This window comes from Mya arenaria, chromosome 8 (assembly GCF_026914265.1).
Source record: "Mya arenaria isolate MELC-2E11 chromosome 8, ASM2691426v1".
In the NCBI taxonomy this organism is placed as follows: domain Eukaryota; kingdom Metazoa; phylum Mollusca; class Bivalvia; order Myida; family Myidae; genus Mya; species Mya arenaria.
This window is the reverse complement of record NC_069129.1, coordinates 49,638,844-49,662,272: the sequence shown is the minus strand read 5'-3', so window position 1 is coordinate 49,662,272 and position 23,429 is coordinate 49,638,844. Positions and strand designations below refer to the sequence as shown.

General features: G+C 36.4%; 1 protein-coding gene and 2 long non-coding RNA genes across 4 annotated transcripts; 2 read left to right on the top strand and 1 right to left on the bottom strand.

Annotated features, from left to right (window-relative positions):
- Positions 1-4,004: 4,004 nt before the first annotated feature.
- Positions 4,005-21,079, bottom strand: LOC128243441 (ubiquinone/menaquinone biosynthesis C-methyltransferase UbiE-like). The gene is made up of 4 exons (XM_052961228.1): positions 20,994-21,079; positions 7,218-7,341; positions 6,142-6,372; positions 4,005-5,316 (listed from the first exon to the last, which is right to left on the bottom strand). Exons 2-4 carry the CDS (start codon positions 7,332-7,334, stop codon positions 5,278-5,280), a joined length of 387 nt encoding a protein of 128 aa, XP_052817188.1. The 5' UTR covers positions 7,335-7,341; positions 20,994-21,079; the 3' UTR covers positions 4,005-5,277.
- Positions 12,633-18,236, top strand: LOC128243442 (uncharacterized). 2 transcript variants are annotated; one of them, XR_008262834.1, is made up of 5 exons: positions 12,633-13,769; positions 14,158-14,227; positions 14,868-15,040; positions 16,751-16,951; positions 17,368-18,236. It is a non-coding gene; the product is annotated as an uncharacterized LOC128243442 (long non-coding RNA). The 2 variants fall into 2 exon arrangements; XR_008262833.1 differs by having other exon boundaries at positions 12,636-13,769; positions 14,158-14,218.
- A 10-nt stretch (positions 21,080-21,089) lies between the features above and the next one.
- LOC128243443 (uncharacterized) lies at positions 21,090-23,174 on the top strand. Its single transcript, XR_008262835.1, has 3 exons — positions 21,090-21,304; positions 21,696-21,769; positions 22,680-23,174. It is a non-coding gene; the product is annotated as an uncharacterized LOC128243443 (long non-coding RNA).
- Positions 23,175-23,429: the final 255 nt, after the last annotated feature.

Genomic DNA, 23,429 nt, shown 5'->3' with positions numbered 1-23,429 from the left:
TTCATGGTGACAAATAAAATGTATTTACATTTTAAGCGCATTTATCTTGAGACGTTTGACTGAGTGATATTACTTTTTTATTTAAAATGTGTGCAATATTTCTTCATTTAAACATGACATAAATTAAGAAAAGATTTCACTTAAACATTTAAAAAAAATGTTTATAAACAAATCTTGAAGTGTCGGTTGAGCCATTCTGTAAATATATGCTAGCAGAATAGGCTCTGTTATTATGTTAAAGAATCACACTGTGTTCTTAATGTTGATGTACTTGTGTATATGTCATAATAAACGTCTATTATTTATATTTAGCAATAAACAATAATGAAACACAATGGCATGTCGCCAATATTAATTCACTTTTGTGTCGGTCATCATTTCAATCTATCTGATAAGTGGTTCATATTCCATAGCGATTATTTTTATGAGAGATTCATTGTGGTTACTAGCAGGTGTCAATTGGATATTCTGAGAATAGCTAGAAGGGTCGCAGAATCGCTCGAAGACTTGATTAATGAGTGATGGTCCAGCCCTTTCTTTAATTCATAATCTATCCGGAGCTCCTCGGTCATTTTTAACGAAAACAACATCGGTTGTATATGGATCGTTTACAAAGTCAGAATCGGTACACTTTAACAATGCTACAAGTAGATTGCGTAATAATTTCAATTTAGCAGTTGAAGTTAATTACTTAACACTTTGGAATCTTAATCTGTTTGCAATAATATACTTTACTGGAAATCAATTTAAACCTATATCTACAAATACAAGCTTAAACACTACATCTATTTAATAATACAATTCAACTACTTCTACTGATGTACCGGCATACATCTGATGTTGTTTTGATTAAAAAGGCCGAGGAGATCCAAAAGTGATTCTATAACACATCAATAGGCTCGACCAAGATCAACAGCTTATGGCTGAACTAACACCTATCCAGAAAAAGTTTAATTACCTTGTTGACTAAAATTCTGTCAAAAGGGAATGGCATAGCTAAATCATACGTCACTGAACATTTTGATTGACAAGCCCTTTCATGTTGCGATAGCCAGTTACCTTTTTACATTATCATCATATGGGGTTGATGGTACCACATAATTTAATCAAAGTATTAATGAGAATACAAAAACCTTTTCTGAATGGCCAAATGTTATTTGAGATCAGTTTGGAAGTATAAAACGCTTATCTGCAGCTTGATCATCGGTTTTCATCGCCCCGATAGCTCAGTGGTAGACTGTTGGCTTTGGGCGCAAAAATTCGGGGTTCAAACCCCAGCCGTGTCAATCAGGAAGACGTTACAATATAACAGAAGCTCCCTTGCGAAGCGCTCGGCATTATATAGTTAGTGCGTATAGGGAAAAGGGTATTGGCTCAACCCCGGAACTCTTGTACCTAACATTGTTTCTTCAAGTCTTCTAATGTCAGGATTGGTCACTTCCATATCATGTCACTTATGGCATTTGAGACACAGGTCATGTCGTGATGGCGTCACGACAAGGTCAAGCCATAATGCAGCCAATAGGCAAGGTCAGACCTTGATGATTTTGAATAAACAAACAAAGGAGTATCCGTTTTGGATAATTATCTGCAAAGTGGTTAAAATCTGAGTGAATGTAATCCGGTTTAAAGATGAGGGTCTGTGGACCCGATTTGGGGGCAGTCTGCTTCTGGATAGGATCTGAGACTCTGCCGCAGTTTGCGAGAAACTAAAACATCGGACAAGCTAATAAATAAATATTTAGCATATTTGCTTCAACCTCGTTTCTGCAAAACACAATTTGCTCGGATTGGATAAAACTTAAACTCTCGGCAATGGAAGATACTTATAACTTGGACGCCAAACACCTTAAACTATGAATTTGCTAGTGTTAATTGTATATTTTTACAAAACATGTGGTATGGTATTGAATGGAATTGTAACTATTCACATTCGACCTTGCGACTATGATGTTAGAGCAATTAAAACAGCCATGATTTCGGTTACAGCTAAATGGATTCCCGCTTTAAGTTGTTGCGCTGCGATTACGATAACATTAAGAGATAAAATGAAATCTAACCGTGTATACAGGCAAACTTATCAATAGGCAACAGACAATTATGGATCCCCGCTTTAAGTTTTGCGCTGCGATAACAATAACATTAAGTGATAAAATAAAATCTGACCTTGTATAAATGCACACATACTAATAGGCAACAGACAATAGAGTTAGATCGAACCACGACGAGAACGTGTACTTGTACGTGTAGCTAAGTGTCCATGTAAAAGTTTTAGTTGAGTTTAAAATTCGTTTGATGCGAGTTTTCACTTTAAACATACACCTGTAGGCTCGCTGATACTCATATAAATCACTTTCCTTTTGCTTTCCTCATTTTCATTCTAAGCCCTTTAAATGAACACATACCTTCATTACGTAGTTCACTAAAAGTATTCCATGCGTAAAAGTACCAGTTCAAACATTTTCGAAACATCTCTCTTTGCCTGAGAGAAACGAAACTTGACAAGACAAATTAATAGGTATGTGACGTCATCAATAAATGCTAGGGTTACTGCCTTGGAAGGATATTCCATTAATATTGTGGTAAATTAGAGATATTCATAATTATGCACAGAACCGGAAATGGCTATGAAATAAATCATGTTAAGTGTTATTTTTTTCAATTCAGTGAGATAAAAAACGTGCAAAGAAATCATATATAGAATGTTTCTGAATGGATCGGAAGACAAGCATTTCTAACGCGTATAAAAGTTCCTATCCGTGCTGGAGTAACTTGTTCTGGAATTCAAAGAAAATCGCTAATAAAGTTAATAGGAGGAGGTATTAGATTTCTTTTGAAAATAAAATGAATACTAGATTAAAATGTGTTGATATGATGACATGAAGTGCTAGTCGAAGCTATGCATACTTATTGAGTTTCTGCATTATTCTGAGCAGAAATCGCTAACGAGAGAAGAAGTGATGTAGCACACATCAGCAGCCTACAGAGATACATCCGTACGCCTCCTAAACACTAAGCTCTAAAGGTTTTTGTTGCAGCACTAAGTTCTGCACAGAAGAATGTTTGCTTTCAAATAGGTTAGGTGCGTTATCATACAGCATAGTGTTGCTTGTTGTTGCTTGTTGTCGCATAGGGCAAGTCATAAAGTAAAGAAGACGATTCGTTGATGACATAGACATTTAAATAAGGTAATGAGTTTCAGTTGCCCCAGTGGTCACCAATAGTGGTGACTCTGAGATAATACGGCGATTTTCCAACTGAGTGTTGCATCAAAGTCGAAGACTTGTGTGATATATCTGTATCCATCTGCTGTCGATTTTAAATAGATAAGCTGACCACGGTAACTGTCTGCTTTGAAGTTGCCTTTTAAATGCGGGAAATATGGTTGCGTGCACGAAGATGAAAAACGTTCCATTCCCAAATGGTAAGGGGTCATAGGTAGGGAGAGAGAATGGATATGTAGATAATCATTAGCAGAACGAAGAGAGTAGTCTTGAATGTTGTGAGTAGGAATAAGTGCAAAAAGGTATGTTGGATCTACGTTATTATTCATCTTGAGGAAAATTTAAATCTGAGTTTCCGCTTCTTTAAGCCATATGAACCCATTGGAGTTATTTGTGAAGGCGATCGATTTTGAACAAGTTGGTGGCTCTTATTATTATTCCTGCAGCCTTGTTTTGAACGGATTCGATGCCATTCCTAAAAGCTTTCGAGCATTTATGACAAAGGACATCACTGTATTCATGATGAGGTGGGATTAAGGATACGCACATTCGTTCGAGATTTTGCCGAGATAAGTAAAATTTCAACGCACCTAGTATATCAATTCGTCGCCATTCCCTATACATTAAAGACGATACATTGAATGTTCATTTGACGTCCTCCGAAAGGGTAAGACCAAGGTGGTCAAGTGCGTGTTACCAATGAAAGTTAAGGAATTTATTATCCAGAATTCCATGATTTATGTACTTCATTTTTCAATAAAAGTGATAATAATGCCAGCTTTTATAATACAATTAATATTCATGGTAATAAAAAACACAGCTAAAACATCATGGTTAACATGTTTGTTTAATTTTACATTTATAATTTATATTAAAGATGCACTTTTACTCCCAAATAAGATTTACCACAATAAATACAATTGTTTAAATATACCAGAAAGGATGAATAAATGTAAAAAAACAGTGGTTCTTATGAAGGATTCCGAGTTTAATTTGAAAGAAATGTACAAAAACACGGTATTTCTACCTTATGATACTATAATAGATCACTGTAAATCTTTTAGCATTCACCAATCATTTAATATTTTTGAGGTTTCAGTTATTAAATACACGGTTACAATCTTGTTATTAGCAATTAATATTTCCAATAAATGTATTATTTAGTAAGTAGTTAAAGGATTATCACTCCAAATGTATGTATGTTATACATGTGTATGTATTGATTTTGAATAATAGTGTCACTTTAATATTTATTAGCACACCTTTTAACAGGTTTCATAAATCATTGTCAATTTTAAAACACATTGATGTTTATCAATAAAGTATGTTATGTCAGAGTCCTAGATGATGTATTTGCACTTTTAAAACATAGTGTGAATTGGTATACACAGTGTATACACACTGTCACTTTCAAATATTTTCACCTTTCCAGCAACAATTACATGCTGCTTTGCAAACAAGAAAGACATCCGGTCACCTTCGCCATGGCTCTCTTCCTTTCCATTGCCTAGGACCAATAACATTGCTGTCAAAATGTATTATGTTACTGTGTCCTCCGCTTTCGATTTATGGCCCTCTTTTGATCACTAACAATTACATTGCTCTGCAAACAAATAAGGTTACCGATCCTTCTGTCCTGGCTCTATCCCTTTCCTTTCCCCATGCTTCCAGTTCTCCTGTTTCCTTCAATTTTGATATCTTCTCCTTCACTTCCTTTAATTCCTCCTTCGTTGCAAAACCCCAATAAGACTCCGTATCTCGCCACCAGTCATGCAATGGGCCTTCATAGAAATCGTTTTCTTTCATGTAGTGCTTGGCTAGGATATTAACAGTTTCAACCAGCTCAAGATTTGCACAGGAGAAAGTACTTTCATAGTAATCCAAGTCTGGCCAGCGGCTGATGAAGCGGTTTGTGATTTCCTCGTTGATTTGAGTAAACCAGAGGTTGTTTTTCACGATATTCGGAAGTTGGGTGGTGACAATGAGTACGCCGTTTTTCTTGATAACTCGTTTCGCTTCGGTAATCGCCTTGGAAATGACGGGATAGCCAACATTATTTTTTTGAGTTTAGAGGTTCTAGATGGTGGAGAACCTATAAACAAAGTAAATATCATGTTTAAATATCAAATTCGGTGATAAAAATACAAAAAATATCTTCATAAGTTTTCGTCCGGACAAATCTAAGACTGACCGATTGTCAAACCGACTGACCAACCGCCTCATCGACAAGCTATTAAATGGCAGTATAAAAAATTCACTCAGAGAGGCTAGCAATTCAATAGGACCCTGCTTGTTTGTTGCCATAGTAACACTTGTTTTTAAAGATTTGCATAATTTTACTATTGGTTCCCAACCAATTTTAACACAAAGCTTCATATACCTAGCGAACTTACATAATTCTTGAGATACCGCAGGATCCATTTATTCCACAAACAAACATTCACACTTTTTGTTTTCATTGCAACCACATGCTTTGTCTGACAAAACATTAAAAGGCATGCATTGTATCACTTATCAAATTTCGTGAATGAAACCTTTGTATAATTTCGAGTTATTCGAAGAAAAAGTCAAAAGCCATAGCAACCACATTTCTTTCGACAAAATAAGCTAAAATGACGTTCATTATCTCCTAACGACTCTCTTTCAACGTACGAAGATTCATTAACCTTACGTACACTCATACATAATCCAATCAAAATCAATTTCCTCCCTTTTTGTTGTTATAGAAACCATTAATATTGTCAATACAAAATTAAACATACCAAAGCCCATCAACCTCGCCTGCACACTTCTTTATTTATTGAAGAGTCTTTTTTTGTAATCCAATAGACGGACGGAAAGACGCACTGAGGGTTAATCTTAAATACAGTCCCATCCGGTTAAATAAACTGATTTAAAAAAATAAATAAGTAATTACCATGTTAAACATAACGGCGTCAAATGTATTATCTGGAAACGGTATTTCCGGTAGTTTTACTTCTAGCATCTGTTTGACGCGTCCATCCGCCAAGGCGTCCTCTAGTTTATCCCTCGCCTGCTGTAGCATCGCACCGGAGGCGTCAATCATGGTCACGTGACCAAGACCCCCTTCAAGGAGTGCACTAGAGTAGTTGCCTGTTCCGCAGCCTGCGTCCAAGACATGGATATCCTATTCAACGAGATTCAAATTCAACATTCGTCATTTATGTCTGTTCATTCCGTTTAAGACTAATACTTCCACATTTTTTAAAGAAAGCAAGGCCATTATTATTAAGTTTTGTATCAGTTTGTCATAATGCATTGTCCGCAAGCTCTATTTTAATACAGAAATAATTTATGTTCATAATGGGTGTAAGTAGTAAAAAACTGTGTTTATGTTCAGTATTACCAGTATTATATTGCATGCCCTGTTTCCCGTAACCTAAACCCATTTTGTAATTCATCATTATTATGTTCCTCATGATTGCCATATTTAAACTTCAATTATAAGGCATTCTATTGGCTGGATGAATTTATCACACGTAGTGTCTATTAAATGTAGACAATTCACAATTGTGACATAATATTTTTCATACTCATGTTCGTCTATTACGAATAGATTATTAAGTTCATTTGAAGGCATTCAAGAAAATTGATCATTAAAAATAATATTATTTAGTGTGATCTTTTATATATTGTTTATGATTCTTCCTTCGAATACCAATTTGCTGCCTGTTTAATCGTGTGGATCAATGTAATCAATGTAAAAGTACTGTGTTAACCATGTCTCTAATGTCTGTAGGACAAGCAAACTTCATACACCGCTTATTGCCCTTTTCCAAATCAAGAGCTGGTGATAACTCAAGTGGCATCAATAGTCTGACATTTAAAATAGTATTTGATATTTAAGTTACCCATTGAATACCTCCCCATGTCCTTCAGCAGACCCCGAGTGGTTTAACGAACTATTGGAGCTTTCCAATTTTATCCCGGTGTTACTCTCAACACCTAAACCGCTTTATGTTTGGGCAATACCTTGAGTTGTTTGCTGGTAAAGAACTGGAGCATGGCCGCGATGGTGTCCGAGGCAACTGGAACCCTCTGTGTGTCGTAGTTGCGAGACGTTGAGTTGTAGTTCTCGTATTTGCTCATTTTGACACTGCGATTGAAGGAAAAAATCTCACAAATATTCGAAGTGGGCCACACAATGTTTGAAGATAACAATAACAGATTTCAATGATATCAAAATATAGCTACTAGTGTCGTGTTGTACATATCGCCTTGAAACGGACAGTGGAAACATGATTGTTCTATACTAAAGATTGAAGTTTATATTCCCATGACTACAGTAACTAACATTGATAGCAAGCTCTACTAAGAATACAAATCTGATCGAAACTGTCCCTAAATTTAATATTTGCTGTAGTCGTCGACTTATAGAGCGTGTTTCATTATTATAGCATATCTATCTATAACAGTGTGTCTATGTTACGAAGTGTTTGTATGGAAGTCATTATTAAAGATTTCAAAGAAAGGCAGACATCATTGTGTGCAATACCAAGCGTAAATAACTTGTAAAAACAGCAGGAAAATTGAAAGATTTTCGCCTTTAGGGTTTTGAATACGCCAAGAACCGTTCTTCTGCGAGTCGTATTAGGTTTTACACAATTTCAGTCTCGAACATACGAGCTAGAATTGTCATTATTGTCTGAATCAACAGAGCTAATCGAAACTCTCTATTAAAAAAATGAAGGATATGACAGCCTTATAATGAAACGCAGCCAAAAAAAGTCAATATCAATTTTGGCATGGAAAATACACGCTCCATTCCTCACCGAAGTCGGTCATTTGTTGTGCAAATTTAAGCCTGAAATAATCAAGCCGTTTATCTGTCGTATGGTCATGTCATAAAGGTACGTTTGCCTCCATCCTATGACATGTTCTGTGCTTCCCTGGCATCACGGTGACGTTCCTCGAGTCAAACTTTTGTCATTTTGATTGGAATCGTATATGGCGTTTTGTTAGGACAAGCGTATACAAAAATGTACAATGCTGTTCAAGGGAATAATACCTACTTGATGTACTAGATTCCTGATATTTCACGTCTTAAGTTGTTATCTATTGGATCTATTGGATACAAACTACGGACTCAATTTCACCGAAAAAGCTAAGTCAAAATAAATCAACTACAAAATGACGTCGTGTCATCTATTGCCAGATAGTATAGTTGAAAGAGAACAAGGTTCATTTTCAATTTCTATTTTGTATATCATTAAAAGCTATACATGCCGCATTGATGTAATCCAATAGTAGACTTATCTTTATAACGTATCACGTAACATGGTCCATTGCTCTAGCATCTGGCAACATTAGATGTATTAATGGCTTCCGAAGGTATACTAAATGATTTAAGGCATTTTCTTAAACATCTGTTTGAAAAACAAAGTCAAGGAATGTGTTCACCAGACTTAAACATACCATATTGTGTGTTAATTATAAAGATATATACATTAACTTTTAACCCAGTGAAAAGATGTTAAATGATCTATATATTAAGTGTTTTTAACCAAATGCCCCATTTGATCGGGAAGGAGGAAAATTTAAATCGTTCGTCCCTCTCCATTTAGTTTAATAAATTAAATACATGACATATACTATCATTTCTGAGATAAATCACACTCACATTTCCACGTGATAACTTCCTTCAAAAACTATCCTCCAACATCAATATACATGTAGAACATCTGAATTTTCGATTTGTAACATTTGTTAAACCTTTCAACTATGACTTAGTAGTATCATTGATCAGATATCAACCGTTTAATATGAGTTTTAAAAATAAGTGGGATAAAAACAAGTTAATTTTATAAATTAAAAGAAAACAGCGGAATACCAATAAATTTAAAAAAGCAACATCAAGTTTCAACTACATCTTACTTTTAAAGCTGCTAATTGATTTAACAGTCAGCATTCAATTTTCATCTTAAAGTTGCATTTAGGAGAAAGATCTGAGTATTTAACTGGAATATAAATTGACTTAACAAACGAGCCGTATTGAATCATTGGGCTGATTAAGAATTAAATTTATTTGTTGTTGTCATATTCATTATAATTGTCCCATACTACAAGAGCATATACACGAGAATGGCCTTATGTACGAAAGGTAAACTTTTTGAGGTTGTTTTTTTACGAAGTTTAAACTTAAGAGCTTTCATTGCACCACGATCCTTCTTTGCAGAAGTAATGATTTTCTCAATATGTTTATGCCAGGTTCCGTCAGAACTTAGATTGACTCCAAAGTGTTTTGGTGTGTCAAAATAAGTAAGTGACGTTGAATCAAATACAAGGTTTGCGCGGTAAACATTGCTTATGTGGTTGATGGATTGAACTTGAACAAGCCTCGTTTTGACCACTCAGAAATGGATTGCAAGTCAGCATGTAAAGTGTTCTCTTTAGGATCTAAAGTAGATGACATGACAGCAAGGAAACTATTATTCGCAAAATGTCTAGTTGTATTTTTTAATTGTGTTAGCTATGTCATTAACGTTTATGAGAAAGGGTAGAGGGCCCAGACCAGAGCCCTGTTGTCCACCTGCTGAAATAAATTTAGACTGAGAAGAGGGTGTGCCAATGAACACTAGTTGACTTCGATTTTAAAGTAATAGTATATCCAGTTGATTACATTACCGGTAATGTCCTACTCTTTAAGCTTAAAAACAAGGCCACTGTAAGATACTGTATCAGAGGCCTTGGATGTATCACAGAAATTTAAGGTAGTTGCTAGTTTATCATCGAATGACTTGTATATTTGATTTAAGATATCAATCATCTGGTTGTAGGATGGCCAGGTATAAATTCTGACTGGTTTTTGGACGGTGCCCGCTCAGGGCAGCGTTCATAGTAGGGGCAATCGGCTGAAAAGTTACAAACCAATTTACCGCCTGCCTCGGTCGAAGAAAGAGTGCGGTTTTTCAATGCTTAAAACACCAGTAATATTCAATAGCTTACAAGAACATTAATATTTATGCAATAAACCTATAATTCCAAAGCTCAAAGGATATGTTTAAAATACATTACTTAAGAATGCATGATTTATTTTATCTTGATTTTTTCCTGCGCGAGCTGACCGTTACATTTAATGACATTGGACTTTTTCCTTTTTTGTTACCAACCAAATTACTTGCTAGAATAAATCCGGACTCCAAGCTTTACTAGAATAAGGGCCAGTTTTATTAAACTTCGTACGAAGTCTGTTTTGCTTACGGACTTTGTACGATGTATCTCAGGCTGTTTAGCCGTTTTATTAAGAATTTCGTACGAACAAGCACCTGTTTCTTCGTAGATGGCTCAAGACCTCTGCCCCCCGTTGACCAAGATCCGGATGTGAATACAGAAAAAAGATTGCTTGTGTTCAAGTATCAATAATTTATTAAAATTGAATGAAAAAGAAGCAAAAAATGTTCTTTTTGCAGAGAACTTGACTGAATTTGACACTCTATTGCAAAAATTGATAGTTTTCAATGTAAATATTGGGTAAATCATAGCTTGTGGAAGTCTGAAAATTAGTTGTTTGTAGCCGATTGACTCCCTGGCGGAAGGGTTATGTAGTTGAACTCAATTTTGACAGTCGGGTCAATGGTCAACATGGTGTTTTCTTGTGATTATATTTTGTGTCTTGAATTGTTCTAGAGATGCCATGTCCTTGTTTTTCAATTGGGGTGTGTATAAAGTCAAAAGCCAGGTTAGTGTCTATATGAAACATATAGTAAAAATAACTGTGGTCTCACGCCAGATCTACGAAAATTTCTACGAAAGCTTTTAGGGTGGCGTACGAACTTCGTAGACTAAAAACTGGCCGGCACAACAACAGAAATATTCTATATTGGCGATCTTTCATTTATTATGGCGTATTTAACAAAACCAACTGCCAATTTCAAGAGAGACAACGACTCTGTGGAATCTGCAACCCGGTGAGTAAATTAACAAATCGTTAAGACGCCGTTTCGGTGCGGGGTGATACAGGAATCCAGTGGATTTCACGTGAAATCCACTCAGAACTCAGTTATTTTAATTAATAAATTATTTTTTTTTGTATACATATTGAAAAGTGTCTCATAAAGGGTTTATATTTCAAAATTTTATTGAAATTGGTCAAAAAATAAAGAAGTTAGAGCAATTTTTCATTTTTTTCAAAAAATAGATCGGAAATCGAGGTGAAATCCAGATTCCAATAAGTGAAATCCACTCATAACTCATGAATGTTAATAAATAATTTTCTGTTTTTGAATACTTATTAGAAAGTGCCTCATAAAGGGTTTTTATTTCAATTTTTATTGAAATTGGTCGAAAAATGAAGAAGTAAGAACAATTTTTCGAAAATAGATCGGAAATCGAGGTGAAATCCAGTTTTAGAGAAGTGAAATCCACTCCCTACTCAGTTATATTAATTAGTATTTTTTTTAATTATTGTACACATTTTGGAAAGTGCCTAATAAAGGGTTTAAATTTCAAATTTTATTGAAATATATCAAGAAATGAAGAAGTTAGAGCAATTTTTCGGAAATCGAAGTGAAATCCACATTTTGACAAGTGAAATTCACATTTTCAGACGTGAAATCCACTCATAACTAATTTATTTTTAAAAAAATATTTTTTTTTTGTTAAATAATGATTGAAAGGGCTTCATAATGGGTTTATATTTCAAATTCTATCCAAATTGTTCCAAGAATAAGAAAGTTGTAGACCTTTTTTGAAAAAAGATCGGAAATCGAAGTGAAATCCACATTTTGACAAGTTAAATCCACTTTTTGAGACGTGAAATCCACTCATAACTCATTTATTTTTATTAAATTAATCTTTTTGTTGAACAAATAATTGAAAAGGCAATATCATAGGTTTATATTTAAAATTTAAATGAAATTGGTCTAAAAATGAAGAAGTTAGATAAATATATTGAAAATAGATCTGAAAGCGAAGTGAAATTCCCTTTTTGAAAGTGAAATCCAATATTTGTGAAAGAAATCTACTAAGTGTAAAAAAATACTTTCAATCAAGTATCTTAATATTAAAACAGTAGTAGTTTGTGTCCGATGATTATATTTTAATGTTTTTATGTTTTATTTACTTACATTAGTTTCATTTGATCCGTTTTAGTCGTGATCTCTTATATAACATTAGATCTAATATCTGAATCAGTTGAGATGCAATATTTTGGTGTGTTTTTACTGTAGGGGGGGGGGGGGGGATGAGCTTATTTACCCTCGCCATCGGGTTATACCCATTCGACGAGCACGCTACGTTTTACAGTATTTCTACAGATTTAATAACATTTAAAGCATATCGTCTTTAATCGTAGCGTGGGTGCTTTGGACTGTATATATATAAATATTCCTACACAGTATGTATAAATCTCTGGTTAAATATTCAATATTTAAATAATATCTTAAGTATCTATCACATACGCATTAAAATCAAACACTTCAAATACATCATATACAAACATTTTAGGCTCAGCCTACATTTTTAAAAAAGATGTCTAAATTTTAAAATTCTTTACAATAGTAATTGTTTATATATACAACGTATCCTTGGCATTATAACAACTAGCTAGTGAGAAATTTTATTTATTTTTTTTAAATGACAGATTTCTCACTAGTTAGTTTCCTAAACCACCCCCACCAGAGATGGGGGCGGTATATGCTGGTTTGCACTGAGGACTATGCCTCAGTGCGTTTGCCTGGAATTTTTTTTCTTTTTCTTTTTTTCTTTCTCCTTTGAGTGAATTCTTTTTTTTTCTTGTTTATAATACAACAGCTATATTCAATAAAAAAAATAAAAAATATAATAAGATAAAGAAAAGTGTGTTATACATGTATATATAAGTGTCCAACTGTTGTTCTTTTTTTCTTCTTTTTTTTTGGACTAGTATCGCTGTGTAACCAGGCAAACCAGGATGGAGAATATAACAATTCCCAGCTTAAGACTCCATTCTATGGTGTTACAATATGTGAAAGCGTCGCCAAGGATTGATTAAATTATGAAATAAAATATAGATTGGTTGATCCTCCAGGGTGTATTTAAAATATCGCTATTAATATTAGAGCCGTTTCCGGATGGTAGTTTAGTACTGGCATAAACAAAGACTTTACTAACTATAAGAAAGAAAACGATCCTTTTCAGGGCCACTGTTAAAATATTATATAATAATTTAAAATAGTATATACATTATTTACATAAAAAGGATTCTCATCCCGGAGGAACGGTAAATTTATAATATACAACGGCTGGTGAATTATTAAAACAACATATAAACAAACTCCCCGAAGCCCTTTTCCCATAAATGTATGGGGTTTAATGCTTGAAAAATAAAAAAAGAATTAAATCTGAATGCTTGTGCTATTCTACAGGGGTGACTCCGTTCAGTATTACTATTTTTCCACCCCGGGATAGAGAAAAGAACGAGTTCGCCGGGTGCCATGATTTAGGCTACTTGAATACTTTCCATTGAAGGAGATACCATGTGGGAGGAAAGTGTCACGTGGCAAATTCACTCAATGGCGGAGGATTAAACAGACGGACTATCGAAGGGTAATTTTACCGTTAAATTCACAATGATTGTTAAATAAAACACACACCACTAGTAGTATTTATACGGGTCAGAGTGTGCACAATTATATGACTACGATATATACTACTGATCGATAGGTATTTCTCACGATCGAGAGTATAAACAAACTTGATCAATGAAAATCACGTGACCATTGGAATGTGTTTCCCACGGTGAATACTATAAAGATTATAGTAAACAAAATTGTAATGCTACTATTTAAGCTTTTAAGATTTAGTTGTGGTTAGTCAAAGTTTTGTTACTAATTTCCAACCTGTATAATTTGTTACTAAGAATATTTGGCTAGGCCTTGTATTATTCACTTAGTTTTTCAATTTATGATAGATAATTAAATGTTATTTTTGCTAGGAGTCTTGGGGTACTGAACGGAACCTTCCCGACAACTGACCTGGGTAGGATAAAGCTGCCGGTAAAGGGGGTAACATTAATAATTAAATAAGACAAAATATAAATTAAATATGTAAATAATAGATTATATATATATGATGTTCAAAAATGAACAACATATAACGTAGACTGTTCCTGACAGTATTTAATAGAGAATGCTAAATCCAGTTATGGGGCAATTAATTAAAAGTGCCGACAGCTTCCAGACAACTGACCTATATAAATAAAAATATAATTAAAAATAATGTAACATATTGTATATTAAGATATACAACACATTGTATATTATGTCTAAATTTTGTCGGTTATCTGGCAGTCAACCAGGAATTTGGCAAGTGACCTGAAGACAGACCTTTGGGCAGCCTTGCTGGGGTTTAGAATATTGTTTATATTATAATCCAAACCAGAAAAAGTTAGGGCTGCCCTAAGTTCTGCCCTCTGGCCCCTGTAAGTGTCACAGTGTAACAGAATGTGGGAAGTGTCACAGGTCACTCCACACCGAGCACAGTTCGGATCACTTTTGAGAATATATTTCCCAGCACTTCCTGGGAGAAGTGATGTGCCCAGTCTCAGCCTCGTTATGCATTTATCAATTCTAAAGAAATTAGAATATTTATTTGGAGGCTGGAGACTCACAGAGGTCCTATCAAATGTATTAATGTATGTTTTAGGTGTCCTCGCCGACCGCCATTCACTTATGACGTGCCGGCGGGCTAGTGAATAGACCTTTGTGGGTACAAGAGGGACCGGATCATTCACCTCCACACGCCTGAGGCCCGCCTTTGCAAGCCCGTCAACCACTTCATTCCCCTTCAGGCGGACATGAGCTGGGACCCTTACCATGGTAACCTTTAAGTTTTTCTCCAGACACTTATTATTTTGTTCCAAAATGTCTTTTATCAAATCAGGTCTGGAGCTGCTACCTCTGTTTTGTATAGACTGCAATGATGATAGCGAGTCTGAGAGGATAGCAGTATGTATGGACTTGTTACTGATAACCCAGTCCAGTGCATCTTTAATTGCCAAAAGTTCAGCCGAAAATATGGAGAGATGGTTGCTGAGTCTTTTAATATTTTTGATATTTTTGGATGGAATATAAAAGGCACATGCAACTATGCCGGTTTCTGGGTTTTTAGATCCATCTGGGTAAATTTTTAAATGCTCAGCATAATTTTGATCAATATGAGAGAGAGTTTCAGCTTTGACGAGGTGCGGCAAGTCTGATTTCGTTATTTTTTTAGAGATAGAAATGTCAACTGAAGGGTCCTGGAGGGTCCACGGAGGAACCTTAGACGGCCTCAGGTCTGCCACACTTACATCTTTGAGCCCAGCCTCCTCAACAATGTTTTGGGTGTAAGCGCCAAAAGGCATCGCTCTATGTTTACCCTTGTCATATTTTGCCTTGATGAAGAAGCCGGTCCCAAAGAGGTCATTTACAGGGTTACCTATTTTCCGGGACTGTACCCTAGCCCAGAAGTTAATGATTTGTTGTCTCCTCCGCAGGGCCAAGGGAAGTATCCCCGCCTCTTCCTCGAACATGCATGCAGGGGTACAGGGAAGGGCTCTCAGAGCTATTCGAAGGGCTTTATTTTGTATATTTTCCAAGATCTTAAGACTGTTTGGCGAGGCATTAGCATAGACTTGAGCACCATAGTCTATTTTTGAACGTATTAAGGACTTATATATGACCAGTAGACTGTGTTTGTCTGACCCAAAATCTGTTCCACATAACATTCTCATTAGATTTAAGTCCTTTTCACATCTTTCTTTTATGATCTTAAAATGTTGTACAAATGAAAGACGTGGGTCAAGATAAAGGCCTAAAAACGTACAACATTTTCAAAGATGATCTTTTGACCTCCTAAAAATACGTCCACGGTTTGCCTTGGATTGTTGCCAAACAGCATGCCTACAGTTTTTGTTGTTGAAATTTTGAAGCCCCAATTTATGGACCAATTCAAAATGGAGTCCAGACCTGTTTGTGCTCTTATTTTCAGGTCTTTCAAGTTGGACCCCATTCGCCATGTGCCGGAGTCATCGGCAAACTGGCTAATGACCATACCTGAATTTTTTATTATTTCAGGGAGTTCATTGATAATGATTGAGAAAAGAATGGGGGAGATCACAGACCCCTGGGGCGTTCCTCGTGATAGTTCTGCAGGATCCGATATCTCTCCCCCAACTCTGACCATGATCTTTCTGCCCTCTAGAAAAGCTCTGAGATAGTGAAAACAGTTACCAGTTATGCCATATTTCCGCAGCTTTTGGAGTACTCCAAAATGCCATGTCAAATCAAACGCAGCCTGTAAATCCAGAAAAATAGCAAGGACATAGCGACTTCTATTTTTGGCATATGTGACATCGTGTTGTAGACGACCAAGCTGATCCAATGTGCTCCGTCCTTTCCGAAACCCGGATTGGAAGCGATTAAGAATTCCATTGGATTCAAGCACGTGCTCAAGTCTGTTTTTAACCATGATTTCGAGAAGTTTGCCCGCATGAGATGTTAGACTAATGGGCCTGTATGACTTAGGGTCGCTTTTGTCTTTTCCAGGCTTTGGAAGAGGCACAACATGGGCTGTTTTCCACTCGGAAGGAACCACCCCACCCCGCCAGAACATGTTATACAGATGCAGCCAGATTTGAAGGGTTGCATCCGGCATGTGCCCAAACATCAGATAGGATATTCTATCAGCCCCAGTGGCGGACTTTCTCCTGCTAGCAATGGCTGACCTTAGCTCACTAAGTGAGAAAGGTAAATTTAGTGGTGTTGAGTTGTCCCCTGGCTCGTTTAAAATATCTTTATGTTCTTTCTCGAACCGTGTTTGGAAGGCCAAAGTTTCAGGTGGAAGATTACTATCACTAGATATTGATTTGTAATGTTTTATAAAAAATTGAGCTTTTTCAAGGGGATTTTTAGCAATTTTGTCTCTGTATTTAAGTAGTGGTACAGGGCAGGTAGAATGACCTTTTATTCTGTGAACCTTGTTCCAAAAATCCTTACTATTTGACTTATTTAACCTAGCAGATTCACAGAAATCTTTCCAATTCTGAGTTTTGACCCTTAAAATCACCCTCTTAACTTCTGTTTCCAAAGACCTATATAAAATTAAATTATCAGGTGAGGGATTTCTTTTTAGGTTATTTAATGCCTTTTTCTACCCTGTACAGCCTTGGAGCATTCGTCCGTCCACCATGGGACCGTTTGACGTTTGAGCCGCTTACCGGAAGAGGAGGGAATACAACTCTCAGCTATGGATAGGATTTTATCAGTCAACTGCCGATTAAAATGTTCCAGCTCATCCAGATCAAAGTCAGAGAGAGAGAGAGTCCCATACACAATCTTTTGAATTCACACCAATCAGTCTTTTCAAAGTTAAAGGATGGTTGGCAAGTCTCATGTGAATTTGACCCTCCGATATTAACATTGTGGAGGACTTTAAGGCAAGGAAAGTGATCCGACCCAAGATTGTCATCTAGGACCCCCCATGACGCGACACCTGCCAAACAGACACTGACTATGGTGAGGTCAATGCACGTGGAATTATCTTGTGCATCAAACCTGGTGGGTGCACCATCATTCAGGACTACCAAGTTTGAGTCTTCCATCCAAGTACAGACGTCCTCACCATATTTACAGACTTTGGAGCAACCCCACACTGGGTGATGTGCATTGAAGTCCCCAGTGTATACCAGTTTCATTATATTTGTTTTACTCCGTATATTACTCTCGAGTGTAGTAAGAGCCTGAATGTTACAGCCCCGAGAGTAGACATTTATAAGAACAAAGGGTTGGTGCTTTGTTGGGTAAACAATAATTGCCAGTGCCTCTATGGCTGTGCCGCCATCAATTTTTAACGGAACAGTGATTGAAAGAGTCGGGTATTGGATATTGTGCTTTATATAAATTGCTAACCCACCGGCTACATTATCATTTAAGTTTGTATGATTTATAAACTCTGTATAATAGCCGGGGATTGATTTTGATGTATTCCCCTTAAATTTAGTTTCTTGAATGCACAATATATCAATACTATTTATATCTGTTAGATGTTTTAACTCTGAATGTTTACTAGATGAAAGACCCCCACAGTTGAATGATAATATTTTAGATCCCTATCCATTAAGAATGTTGTTAAACCTGCAGAGGAGATTAGACCTTTGGGTTTTGCCCATTGGAGACTGTGAGTAAAGTCTACGACTCATCCTCCTAGCCCTCAGTTTACCAGGTGTCGAGGGACCCCTGTAGTGGTGCGCTGGCAGGTTGCGTGATGGCCTTGAGGGACGAGCCACCTCAACCCTGCGGTCTTGTACTAAATTTCCAGAATTGCCTGCTTTTCTTTCATTTTTAGATTTCACCAAGTTTGTCTTAATTCTATTTTCTATATATTTTTCCAAATGAGGCCCAGACGGTCTTGCTTTATCCAAAATAACATTTTTGATTAGGGTAATGAGATCTTTCATTACAATTGTAGAGTCATGGTTTTCCCCCATTATTATAAAATGATTGTTTGAGATTTTAATATGATTTGGAATGGGGGACGTCTGGGACTCTACCGCACGGTATGTTGGTGGCTGGCTCTTTACTGGTGTCTCCTCAATGGCCACCACTTCACTTATGCTTTTGTAGAAAGAAGAATGAATGGACACCATTGAGTCCCTGTCCGTCACATTGAAGTCAGAGCAGTCACTGACAGTGGTCAGTGTCTCTGACCCCAAAGCACCGGACAAGGGTTCAACCGACCGGTCTTGGCTTTTTGGTGTTGGTGATGCCATTTGACCCCCATCCATTGGTGGGGGGTATTTTTAATGACCTTGGGAAAATCCTGGGAGACAACTTTTGCTGAGTTGTTTTTGTTGGCCAGTGGCATTGAGTTATTACCCTTTTTGGGTGTGGCCATATTTATTGTTGGGCTATGACCCCTGTTTGGGGTTGTTTCATATCCCTTGTATATCCCGGGGTTACATTTTTGTTGTGCCATTGTAATAGAGTTATGGGTGGACCGGTTTATGGCAGAGTTATGGTGGTTGAAATTTTTAGAAAATTTTGAGTCCATTTCATGGAATATCCCCTCAGCTGCCTGCCAGGTTATACAATGGGCAGCCATTATGGTTGCGATGACTCTGGCCTTTAAGAAAGAGACACACTGCCTGTAGGCAGCTGAGTGGGCATCACCACAGTTTTTACATCTGCGGTTTGGGTTTTTGTAATCCCTAGTAGAATGTAGACTAGCGCACCTAGCACATGCTAATAAAAGTGTACACTTAGGGGCCTTGTGACCATACCCCTGACATTTAAAACACCTATCAGGGTCCTCTTGTCTAGGGTGAACATATAAGATAAGGCTCGTGCCACCCACCCTGACGTACCTCGGGAGGCTCGTCTGGGTGATAAAACTTATCCCCGCCAGCCGGGGTAATCCCGGTGGTGGTGGGGCCTCCAGACGTTCCAACCCCAAAATATGGCACTGGACGCCTGGCGGCAACTCCAGACGATCCCCAAGGCCCGCCAGGTCCTCATTCTCGGGGACCCCAGCCAACACTCCACGAACTTTGTGTAGGGAGTGGGGTAGGGAAGCACGACAGTCAACCCCCATAAATTTAAAAATGCCCATATTTATTAACTTGACAATTGCCTGGGCAGAAACCAGTTCCAGGAGAAGGGCCCCAGAGGCTAGTGGGACTGATCGTTTGACCAGGCGGGGGAGGAGCTGACCCAGTTCTGAAGCAAGTTTGAATATGGACCCCTGGCTGGTCAGCTTCACCCCTCCCCCCCCCCCCCCTACAATAGCTCGAAGTATACACTTGTGCATCATAGTGTTATGAGTTAAATGATGACTATCCCTGGTGCACAGTGCCTCCCCAAGCACAGGAGACAGGTCGTTTGACTGTCTCCTGGTATTGTTTTTTTGAAGAAAGGTATCACCAGCCATTGTTAACAATTAAATTTGTAATAAAATCAACAAGCAAATAATAAAAATTACTGGGGAACCTAGCCCCTATATGTAGAAATGCTAAGACTTTTGTATAAGATGTTGTGTAAATAATATTGGTGTAATAAATATTGTTAAAAAATATTGTTATTGTTATTAAAAATAATAAAAAGTCCAATGCACCGATAAATAAGCTCACAAATTTTATTGAAATAAAGGTGGAACTGCTTGACATTTGATTAAATACTACTGAAGGGTTTAAATTTAGAATTTAGTTAAGGAAATAAATAGTAAATACACAAGGGAGAGAACACTGAAAAAAACAACGTTTGACCTTGGCTTTTGATTTTCACAATAATTAATGTCTTTCTGTCGAGCTAACTAGTTCACAAAGTCATGGAGGGCTAAATGTTCACTACAGTTTCGCAAATTGTCAGTTTATTAACTTCTGCAGGCTATCGTCTTTTATATTTTCTATGAAAACATTGCAGCTAATAATGGGACTTGGACTGGGGACTTCCTGTTTGCAAGTTTGTGCTCTATCAACTTGGCTCACAGGCCCTTAGAACTTAAAATAACTTAAAGCTTGCAGTTGAATTGTTCAACCAGCTTGACAAACTGTTCCTGATAACTTAGTTTGCAAACAATCTGACCTTTGTGGGTTAGTACTGGGACACACTCTAGTCTAACGTCTAAACGGGAATGTTCAAAAAATGGGGGTGTTTTAAAAATATTGAAATTGTTTTAAGTGAAGTATTTTATGGTTGAAAATGATCATTAAGAGTTATATTCATATTTTACCATGTAAGTGAAATGTTATTTTGCACTAAACAAGCATTTAATGCATTAAAACAAGTTGTTTACCTTTCCAATAAAACGAAAGTTGACTGACACAGAAAACAATTATGCGAAGGGGAACAACTCGATACAATCGTAATAACTCGGCCTCCTCCGACAAACCTTCGAGATAGACCTCGTTATACAATCGTAACAACTCGGCCATGGCCGAAATGTTCCGAGCGATTTAAAACTGTGCCCTGAAGCCTTGCAGGTGCCCTTCATGTATATATCGTTATGTTTTGACAGAATGAAATGAAGAAAAGCCGTCAAACTCATAATTATAAGTTGGATATTTATTTTTTGTGTACGGAACGAATATAAAATAACATTATCTGGTAATATTTCTTGTTTTTATGATATTTTATAGACGCTATATGCTATAACCCGGAATCCTGATCGGAACAACATCCCACTTTTGATACTAAACAATTTGTACGTGAAGGATTTGCCATATCAAAAATCTAAATAAAAATCCGTCAACGTACAATTATTTGGACTAGGACACACTCATGAACGGTGTAATATTAGTACGGTAAACCTGGGTGCTAAAGTGCGACAGGTTCAGATCTTGAACCCCACGACTGATGACTATTTGAGCTCAAGCAATGGCTTTATTAAAACAGAAACCACCTTGCATTTAAAGAGAAATGTCAACCATATTTTAAGCTTCAGAAAGAAAACAGCCTGTTTATAAATAAATAGATTATTCATTTTTTTTTATTTCAGATCTTGACATGGATCCAAGATGCTGGTAACTAGGCGGGACGGATTGTTACACAGAACTGCAGGTTTTTGGAAGGGTAACTAAATTTCCATATTTCCGGTTTACTTGTGTTATTTATAAGCAAGATAAAAGTAAATACACCACAAGAGCGAATCAAGTGGAAATCGTGCATTATGTATGTATTTACAGTCAGTTTGTAGCATTTTTTTTACCAAATCTCAATTTAATACAAACTTTAAAGCTTATCATGCATATATTTTGATGCACATTCTATAATTATAATATTAAAGATGTGCAGCATATATATGGAATGATCCACATCACTGGATACTGTATATATGTAACATTGCATGTGAAAATGCATAGCAACAAGTGATATAAGACTGCTGAAAAAATCACATTGCAAGTTTTCATATTTATTTTCAAAAATTGATGTTTTATGCATTTTTCAAAAGCAGTCTTATTTGCGACAGAAATATGAAAAACTGCGATAAAATCTTTTGTCAGCATTCTTGTATCGCTGGTTTTCAGATGTTTACACAAAATTTGCTCATTCCTGGACAAAAGATAAAATATTATCAAAACTGTTAATCTGTAAGAGTGCAGCCTTAAAGAAAACAAATGAAATAAAAAGGGTTTTTAATGATTTCTAGCAGATAAGTCTGTTGTCAAAGAACCAAATTCAAGGTATCATTATAGCCTTCCGTCATGTCAGAGACAATACACTAATGTTATTGTATTATGTTTGTATATGATGTATAGGTCCTAATTATTAGGTCTATAAATCCGGCTTTAAGAGATTTTGAGTTGTGCCCTTTATCTAACTGAGAAAACAACTGATGTTTTATTATACGTATTTTACAAGTGGCTCTGTGAAATATTCTGTGACTGTTAAAAGGTTTACATTTAAAATATTTTGTATATGTACTCAATTTTGTTATCATTGTTTTTTTTTGCTCTTAAATAATTTTTGTTTTTCGTTTCAGAGACTCAGCGCCATGTCACAAATACTTCAGAACCTAGAATGAAAGTTATCGAAAGAGCAATAGACTTTCCAATCTCTACAAAATTCATCTTAACTGTTTTTCAAGGTGATACTTGAGACTACCAAAGACTTTTCAAGGACAGAATTCACAAAACAGTTTATGCCACCATCTCATATCAAAGGATTGTGCTTGAGTTGAACAGCCTTCAAACAGAAACTGTTTCAACACCTTCAATGGATTCATTCTGATTCAGTTTACCCTTGCTGTGATCTGAGCAACTATTTACATCAGTTCAACATTGTAAATTGTTTAAACTTGAAAATTCTGTCTTCGTGCAACTGACATGAATCTATTTACTGTGGACTTTGATGTTGGCTCTATACAGGAAGAAGAGACCATCTTTATACATGCTGGCATATCTTTTAAAAAGGAAACAAATATTATAACCAACATACTACACTGTTATGTCATCCAAAGACTCAGCTACTGACTCAATTTATAAATATTTCAAAGGAAAAATGTCTCTGTGAATGTAATTACTGCTGTGCATAATAAGACATTTTTTATTATGCGCCCCTTCGAAGAAGAGGGGTATATTGCTTTGCACATGTCAGTCGGTCAGTCGGTACCGTCTACCATCTATAGACCAAAGCTTGTCCGAGTGATAACTCGACAATTCCTGGACGTATGGTCATCAAACTTGACATGAAGGTTGGGCCTGACCAGTAGATGATTTTAGGGCTCATCGGG